The sequence below is a fragment of the Capricornis sumatraensis genome, chromosome 15, assembly GCF_032405125.1.
Source record: "Capricornis sumatraensis isolate serow.1 chromosome 15, serow.2, whole genome shotgun sequence".
Classification (NCBI taxonomy): domain Eukaryota; kingdom Metazoa; phylum Chordata; class Mammalia; order Artiodactyla; family Bovidae; genus Capricornis; species Capricornis sumatraensis.
The window spans coordinates 60,326,131-60,335,354 of NC_091083.1; the positions used below are offsets into that span (position 1 = coordinate 60,326,131).

General features: G+C 53.0%; 1 protein-coding gene across 1 annotated transcript; it reads right to left on the bottom strand.

Moving 5' to 3' along the window:
- Positions 1-453: 453 nt before the first annotated feature.
- Positions 454-4,130, bottom strand: ZNF831 (zinc finger protein 831). The gene is made up of 2 exons (XM_068986793.1): positions 678-4,130; positions 454-489 (listed from the first exon to the last, which is right to left on the bottom strand). Exons 1-2 carry the CDS (start codon positions 4,128-4,130, stop codon positions 454-456), a joined length of 3,489 nt encoding a protein of 1,162 aa, XP_068842894.1.
- Between the last annotated feature and the right edge of the window lie 5,094 nt (positions 4,131-9,224).

Sequence of the window (9,224 nt, forward strand, 5' to 3'; positions counted from 1 at the left end):
CAGCATCCTCAATGATACAATCCAGGTGCATGGGGTCCCTCTAATGGTGGGACTCTCAGCTTTTTTAATCACCAAGGATTAATCAACCCTCTAGAGCACTCAGCTCCTTAACCTTTCTGCCACGGCTCCCAGGAAACTCCGGAATCAGTAGAATCTGATTATAACTATTTTTTCTGGAATCCCTGGAATGATAACACTCTCCTTTGAAGAGTTTTTTCCCTGGTGTCTGTCTCTCAGTAAAGGTTTCTGATTTATAATTGTTGACTACCCAGAGAGCTCCTCTGAGCAGCATTTCATTTTTACTTTTTGCCTCTGCTACCAGGAAGCTCCTAGTCAAGGTTTATGTCCCGTTATGAAAAAGATCTCACCCAGAGTGGTAGGTACAGTTATTCTTTCCTTTGAAACTTCTTTTTTTTCATGATTTTCTTTCATTTTATTTTACTCTTGGGGCCTCTATTCACTCCCTTGGAAGTGGGCTGAGAAGACATTCTACAGGACAGCGGAGGCTATACCAGACGGCCTCACACTTTCTCTCCATCATCACAAGTCCTGCCTGCCAAACACCCTCCCTCGGCTCCCAGGGCCCTGGGCAAAACTGGTATTACCTTCGATATCTGCATCTGCCCTCCATCTCCAGGGCGTATCCTGGTCCATGCTCCAGACACTGTTTTGCTCACCAGCCAGGCGTCCGGACCCTCACCCTGGAGGCCACCTCCAGGCAAATGTAAGCCCAGGTACACAGAAGCATCCTTCTCCTTCTGTTCCATCGGCAGGGGGAGGCTGCGGCTCAGGCAACACCACGTGAGCCGGGGCTCAGCTCTCAGTGATGGAAAAGAGCCCTGGACCCCACGGCTCTGGGCAGGCTCTGCATTGGTGCGCAAGGCCAACTCAGGCCAGTGGGGAGCCATGCTGGCCGAGAGACAGGAGCCAGCCTGGTGGGAGCAGCAGGGGCTAAGCTCTGGTGGAGACCTCGAAGGAGGGGCTTGAGTGGCAATCTCAGAAGGCGCCCGCAGCTCCCCAGTGGGCTCCCAGGAATTGAGGACACCCCCAGGGGGCCCAGCCCTTGCCACAGTGCTGCTCCTGAAGGTTTCTAGGGTGTCATGGGTCCCACTCCTCCAGGGTTTGCACGTTGGGGCAGGCAAGAAGGAGGCTGACCCTTTGAGGGCGCTGGCTGTTGGTATGCCAGCATTCAAGCCGCCCCTCTCCTCTCCCTGTACCCCCTTTCTCTGGTCCCATGACCTGGACCAGCTGGGGTGTTCCCAGCAGCTGTCTTCTCCAGCTGGGGCCTGGCCTGAGACAGGACAGGGAGGCAGGAGGGCCCCCTGCCCTGACTCGGCAAAGGATGTCTGTACCTCAGGCCCCCCTCTCTTGCAGATAGAGTCCTGGCCTTGGTCCAGCTTCTGGGGGACAGGCGACAGGGGGCGGGTGTCTCGCTGGGGAAACCTGAGGAGGTACTGGGGAGGAAAGGCCATGTCCACTGGGCCAGTGAGGGTGTGAGGAGCTGGAGGGTGGGAGGCCAGCTGGGAGGGACACCCAGGGGGACGTGGTGGAGGCTCCGTGTCTTGAGAACCCTCCCACCTCAGGGCTCCAGACATGACCCTCTCTGTGCAGTTGCCACTTCCAGGCAGCCCCCCTGGCTTTTCTCCGGGGTTAGTGTCCTGGTTCTGAGGTGGTGGTGAGGCAGTCTGCATGGGGCCACCAGGAGTCTCTCCTCCTGCTCCCAGGAGCTCTTGGCAGTTTAGCTCCTCCACCTTCAGCTTCTTCCTCTCTGAGGGGAGCTTGTCGTCCAGGGGCTTGGACTCTCCTGAGCTCCCGCCAGGCCCTCTCGGGACCACATGGGCCTGCTGACAGGTTTCCGTGGTGCCCTCACCACCGCAGGTGCCACCTTCCAGCTTGGAGTCTGGCCTGGGAGCCTCTAGATCACCCCCTTTGGGGGGACCAGGTGCTGGGAGCTGCTGACACTCCAGCTCTGGGCCCTCATGTGGAGGAAGCAGAGGGCTCTTGCTGCCTAAACAGAGGGCTTCTCCACTGCTGAGGGCGGGGGGTGAGGCGGCCCTGTTAAAGCCCAGCTGGTCAGGGCCTCCTGTTCCGGCCACTGTCTCCCCCTGCTTGTGGGGCTCAGTCACCAAGAGGCCTGCCAGGACTGGCGGACTTGTCCACGGCCCTGGCTTGGTCCCCACAACAGTGTCCCCACCACCCGTGGCCTCTTGCTGGAGAGGACGCTCCAGCGCCGCCCCACCGCCCACTGTCACCTCGGTAGCCTTTCTGCCTCCACGGTGGCTGGCTTTTGCTCTCTGGTAGATGCTCTTGAACGTGTCTTTCCCATACACTTGCCACTTCTCCTGTGAGAACATCTTCAGCTTCCTCTGGCCGCGTTTCTTAGCAGCTGCCTGGCCCTTGCTGGCAGACACCGCCTCAGCAGCTGGTCTCTTTCCCTCTGGGTCCTCCACGGGGGCCAGGGCATCTGTGGTCAGGGGGCACGGCAGGTCCTCGACCGCTGCCTGTCTGACCAGGGCCCGAGGGTGCCCGCCTGGGGCATCAGCTGGGCGGGTGGGGGTGGGCTTGGGGCTCAGAGGTTTCTGCCTCCGGGGCCAGGCGTCCCGAGGTTCCAGCGGCTCCGGCCACATCCCGGTGCCCTCGACGAAGGGCAGTGAGTTGCTCCTGGTGACTGGCACGCAATCGGTGCCAGTGGAGAGCTGCGTGGGGACCGAGTGGAAGAAGAGGGGGCGCACCCTGTCTGGGGGCGTGCAGGTGGAGCGCGCGGCACGCAAGGCGGCCGGCAGCCTCCCGGGGCCCGGCGGCCGCAGATCGAAGTGGAAGGAGTCCTTGTAGGTATAAGGCATGGGCAGGTCAATGCTGCCCTGCTTGGACAGTACCGTCTTGCGGGGCCGCACGTGGGCCAGCTGGGGGTCGTCCACCACAGCCTGGTTGTGCGAGATGAGCCTGGCAATGCGTTCCTCCAGCCGCCTCTTCTCCAGCTCCAGACCAGCCACCCGCTCCGCGCGCCCGGGCCCAGGGCCGCCCTCGCCCTCGGACTCGTTGCTATGCTCCGACAGACTGTGCAGGGGGCTGCCGGCGGCCGGCGGCTGCTCAGCGCTGTCCGAACGGGACAGGTAGCCCGAGTCGGTGCTCTCGCACTTCCGCAGCCGGCCCTCCGATGGCTTGGCGTCTCCAGGCTTCTCCACCTGCTGTTGCTGCAGCGCTGAGCTCGGCCTACTGGCCGTCGGGGACCGAGGCTCTGGCAGCTTCCACCTCGACTGCGGGCTGGCCAGCGGGAGCCCGGGAGCAGAGTCTACAGGGGCCTCCTTGATATCAAACGTGGACCCCCGGCAGGGAACAGCGTCCAACTTCCGATCCAGGTTCTTGGCAACCAGAGACACATGCGTGGTGGGCACCGGGCAGTGCCCAGCGGCGTGGGTGCCGGGAGAAAGAGGTCTTTGTGATCGCGCCCGGTCGGCCCCCGTGGGCTCAGCGGCCTTTTCGCTTTCCTCTAGGAGGCTGCTCCCCCCACCGTCGGACTCCGAGGAGAGTCTGGAGTTGTTGAGGTGGGTCTGGGTCCGTCTGTGCTTGTATAAGTTGCTCTGGGTCTTAAAGGCAATGCCGCAGGTGGCGCAGGGGAAGGGCCGCTCCCCGGTGTGGGACCGAATGTGCTTCTCCAGAACGCTGGGCTTCAGGCAGTCCCGGCCGCAGTGTGGGCACAGGTACCTGCCAGCGTTGCGCACCTTGCCTGGGCTGCCCAGAGCGGGCCCCAGGCCTGGTGACAGGATGGGCAGAGCGCCCACGATGTTCACCGTGAGCCCCGGGGCCACCGGCTTCCCTGCTCGGGTGGGACCGGGCCCTTCAGGCTGCAGCAGGGGGCTGAGAACGAAGGGCAGGCTGCCCCCATCCAGACTGCCTGTCACGAGCGGAGCACGCGGCTGGAGCCCTCCGGGAGGCACTGTGTGGTACAGCGGGATGGGCAAGGCCTTCAGGAACACGGTGGGGGCCAAGCCCTGCTCCCGAGGCAGGATGACGGGGCCCAGGGTCAAGTGAGGCGATGCTTGCCCACCTGGGGCCCCTGGGGGGGCAGAAGCAGGTGCTGGCTGGTCCCTGGCAGGCGAGGTAGGACAGGCGAGTTCTGGCACATCCATCCCACATCATCTGGGTGGCCGGGGTGCTGGGAAACCTGTGAGCAACAACCGGACTTTACTGTGGGTATCTCTCTTCTCTCATTGTACAGTACACACTTGCCTGCCCCCACTGGGCATTTCATCACCTCTACTGAAGCCACAACAATCCTCCCTCAAAAAAAATGCCCTTACGCTCTTGTAAAAAAAGGGGAAAACTGAAGCTCAGCAAGTGGAAGTGACTTGTCGTGAAGCTGAAACATGACAGGGCAGGGTTCAGACCCAGGTCTGTCTGAATCCTGTCTTTTATTTAGTTTTCCAAAGAGAACTCTCGATTCTTGCCCTGCACACAGGTATGCGGTGGGCTTGTCACTGGCGTCCCCCTACCCAGCACAGTGCCCTGTGCAGAGGAGACACTCAGAAAATGTGCTGACTTCGAGACAAAAGAAAGTCGTGCAGCTCATCAAGGGCCTCAAAGTCCACAGTGACCCCATGCACTGGGGCAAGTCCCTTTCTTCATTTGGGCCTTGGTTTTTAGATCTGTAGAGTGGGCAGAGAATCAGCATCTTCCACTCTGGAGTGCTGAGTCTCTGCTGTTGGATGAGGACAACAGGGAAGAAAACCAATCTGAAGGGATGCTTACTAGACTGAACAAATGAAAATATAAAACTCCCAGCTAAATTTGAATTTCAGATAAACAATTCATAATTCTTTAGCATATATATATATGTCTCAATTCTTGCATTGGTCTTGCTTACACTAGAAAATTATGCATTATTTGTTTGTGTGCATGCTCAGTCATGACTAACTCTTTGCTATCCCATGGACTGTAGCCCACCAGGCTCCTCTGCCCATAGAATTCTCCAAGCAAGAATATTGGAGTGGGTAGCCATTTCCTTCTCCAGGGGATCTTCCCGACCCAGGGATCAAACCCAAGTCTCCTGCTTGCAGGCAGATTCTTTACCATCTGAGCCACCAGGGAAGCCCAAATGTGCCCACAATTAAAAGTTAAATTATATAAATCTGCAATTCAATAAAGCATGTTAAAAGCAAAGTTACTACAACTGGATATTCACATGCGAAAGAATGAAATTGAATCCTTACCTCACGCTACATATAAAAATTGACTTGAAATGGATCTAAAGCCTAAATGTAAAAACTAAAACTATGAAACTGTTAGAAGAAAACATCTTCTTGACTTTTAGAGTAAATCTTCATGACCTTGGATTTGACAATGGGCTCTTAGTTATGACACAAAATGTACAAGCAATTAAAATAAAAGGATAAATTGAACTCTTTCAAAATTAAAAGCTTTTGTACATCAAAGGACATTATCAAGAAAGTGGAAAGACAACTCACAGAATGGGAGAAAATATTTGCAAATCATATGCAGGATAAATCCAGAATATATAAAGAACTCTTATAATTCAATAACAAAAAGACAAACAACTCAGACAAAGAGTGAGCAAAGGGTTTGAACAGACATTTCTCCAAAGAAGATATCAGTTCAGTTCAGTTGCTCAGTTGTGTCCAACTCTTTGTGACCCCATGAATTGCAGCACGCCAGGCCACCCTGTCCATCACCAACTCCCAGAGTTTACCCAAACTCATGTCCATCGAGTCAGTGATGCCATCCAGCCATCTTATCCTCTGTTGTCCCCTTCTCCTCCTGCTCCCAATCCCTCCCAACATCAGGGTCTTTTCCAATGAGTCAACTCTTCACATGAGGTGGCCAAAGTATTGGAGTTTCAGCTTCAGCATCAGTCCTTCCAATGAACACCCAGGACTGATCTCCTTCAGAATAGACTGGTTGGATCTCCTTGCAGTCCAAGGGACTCTCAAGAGTCTTCTCCAACACCACAGTTCAAAAACATCAATTCTTCGGTGCTCAGCTTTCTTCACAGTCCAACTCTCACATCCATACATGACCACTGGAAAAACCATAGCCTTCACTAGACCGACCTTTGTTGGCAAAATAATGTCTCTGCTTTTCAATATGCTCTCTAGGTTGGTCATAACTTTCCTTCCAAGGAGTAAGTGTCTTTTAATTTCATGGCTGTAATCACCATCTGCAATGATTTTGGAGCCCCCAAAAATAAAGTCTGACCCTATTTCCACTGTTTCCCCATCTATTTCCCAGAAGATATACAAATGGCCAAAAACACATGTAAAGATGTTCAATATCACTAGTCATTAGAAAATGTAAATCAGAGTCACAATGAGATATGACTTCATGTCAACTAGCACACTGTTATAATAATAATGAAAATAACATGTTGCTGAGGATGTGGAGAAGATTTTAACCCTAGAGAGAATGTAAAATGATGCAGTTCAGTGCAGTTCAGTTCAGTCGCTCAGTCGTCTCCGACTCTTTGCGACCCCATGAATCGCAACACGCCAGGCTTCCCTGTCCATCACCAACTCCCAGAGTTCACTCAGACTCACATCCATCGAGTCACTGATGCCATCCAGCCATCTCATCCTCTGTCGTCCCCTTCTCCTCCTGCCCCCAATCCCTCCCAGCATGAGAGTCTTTTCCAATGAGTCACCTCTTCGCATGAGGTGGCCAAAGTACTGGAGTTTCAGCTTTAGCATCATTCCTTCCAAAGAAATCCCAGGGTTGATCTCCTTCAGAATGGACTGGTTGGATCTCCTTGCAGTCCAAGGGACTCTGTGGAAAACAGCTTGGCAGCTCTTCAAAAAGTTAAACATAGATGTACTACCTGACCCAGAAATTCCACATCTTCGTATATACCCAAAAGAATTAAAAATAGGTATTGAAATAAAAACATAGACATAAAATTTGATAGCCACAATTCAAAAGAGCCAAAAGGTGGCAACAACACAGGGGAAAGATACTCTGGAGAAGGAAGTGGCAAGCCACTCCAGTATTCTTGCCTGGGAAATCCTATGGAGAGAGGAGCCTGTAACGATCCCTACAGTCCATGGGATCGTTAAGAATTGGACACAACTTAATAGCTACATGTCACATTCATAGCTTGGGATTAGCTTCAGTGGAAGTATTTATACCACAGAAATTGGAAAATGCTACAATTAATCCTTTTTCTCTTTTTTGTCCCAAGACTGTCACTCCCATTCTCTGTTCCTCATAAACCTGTCTGTGTTGTAGATCTCACAGATTTGAGACCTTGTAATTTTTTAAGGAAAGACTTAAAGACAGAAATCCCTAGGGAGGGGTAGGAGCTACTAGAATTTCTAAGCACTGCTGTGAAGGGAAGGTGAGTCTTCCTTGAAGGTGCCATGTCCTTTCTACTAGCTGAGAAATTTCCAGGTGCTTCCCAGGAGAACCATCAGACCCGCCTTCCTGTCTCTGCTCACCTGGCTCCCAGGTCACTTGAGCGCAGCTGCTGGGAGGATCGGATGAATGACGTGTATGGAAACATCGAGGGTGGCATCAGGCAGGGAGGAAGTGCTTGGTTCATCTGAGTTTCCAGTGATACGCCATAATATTTTGAACTGTTAATGAGCGAATCTTCCCCTCCCCACCTTCCCTCCTACCCCTTGTCTCTTCCCCATCAGTCAGCGCAGCCAACTCCCTTCAGAGCCTCCGGGAAGGGAGGCTGTCTCAGGTGCAGTTCCCAAGAAAGAAGGCCATGCATGATAAGGATTCAGTTTAGGAGGTGATTTCAGATAACACTGACAGGGGAGTGGGAAAGCAGGGTGAAGGAAGCTTTAAGGAGTGTGTTATCCATAGATTAAGTTAACCTTAAAAATGCATTCCAATATACATTAGATGCAGACACATACTGTCTGATTCCACTTGTACAGGGTACTTAGAAGAGTCAAATTCATAGAGTTAGACTGTACACTGATAGATGCCTCAGGCTGGGGAGGGTGGAGAGGAGGCAAGAGGGGAGGGGTAGTTAGTCTTTAATGGGGACAGAGTTTCAGTTTGGGAAGGTGAAAAATTCAGGAGTCGGATGATGGTGACAGTTGCATGACAATGTGAATATACTTAGTGCCACTGAACTATACAGTGAAATATGTTAAAATAGTAAAATAGTATGTTTTATATTATGTGACTTTTACCACAATAAAAAATATTTTTAAAAAATAGAGTGTATCATCAAGCAAGTCCTCACTGAGGGCTCTACGTGCCCTCACCTAACCAGGTTGGGGAACAATAGATCATATAAACATGTTACCCCACTGGGGGCTGAAGGCGCAATGGCTGGCATGTCCAGCTGACCAAGGAGACACACCCAGTGGGCTCTGTGGCCCCAGAAAATCTCATCCCCAGCAAGACTGCCTGCAATTTGTTCCTAAATGGTAAATGTAGAGAAGGATGAATGGCCAAGGCTTCCAGTGGAGTTATTATGGCAAAAACAGAGGACAGACTTGTAAATTCCAAAGCCTAAACCCTAAGGGGACTCTGATGAGGACCATCCTTGGGTTGTGAGGAAGTGGGAAGGAGAAAAGCCAGAGGGAGGTGATGAGACCCACAATAGCAATAGCTGCAGCCACAAGTCCAGTGGGAGGGATGGAAGAAGCCCCCAGGGTTCTATGCCCAGAACCCTAGAGCCCAGAGGGCTACAGCCCAGAACAACTCCCAGAGTACCCAAGAGGGGGCCGAGAGTGACCCGGAAAGTGGGTCAAACCCAGGGCAATGCAGGAGAAGGGGTGACTCAGCGAGGGGGGGCTGGCTTGCGAGGGGAGCTGGGGGCTGAGTGAGCATCACCTGTCTCCTGAAATAAGCCCATCATCAGGGGAGAGAGAAAAGAAGTCCAGAACTGACTGCCTTGAGGTGGGAGGAGTGAGGCTTCAAAATAGAAATTCCAGAAAAAGAGCGCTACATCTCTGACACACCTGCCACAATGATTATTTTGCTCTCTGCAGCCTGTTGCGTGATCACAGCAAAACTGACGCCTTTTAGTAGCAGCTGATCACTGCCAGGGAGGTAGCAAGCCCACCAGCACCTTCCGGAGGTTGGGGAGCGGGGACATGGCACTTTTCCCAGGAAAACTGCAAAGGACTGCGCTGATGATTCTCACTCTGAACCAAGGGGGTGGGAAGCCATCCTATCGCCATCAAGCATGTGCCCCAGGAAGGCTCTAGGAGGACCACCTGCTCAGCTAGACACACTGCCAAGCGCTGTCC

Coding starts and splice junctions, on each gene's coding strand:
- ZNF831 (XM_068986793.1), bottom strand. CDS start 4,130: ATGGATGTGCCAGAACTCGCCTGTCCTACCTCGCCTGCCAGGGACCAG. Junction 490..677: donor AGGGTCCGGACGCCTGGCTG/GTGAGCAAAACA, acceptor GCTGTCCTGTAG/AATGTCTTCTCAGCCCACTT.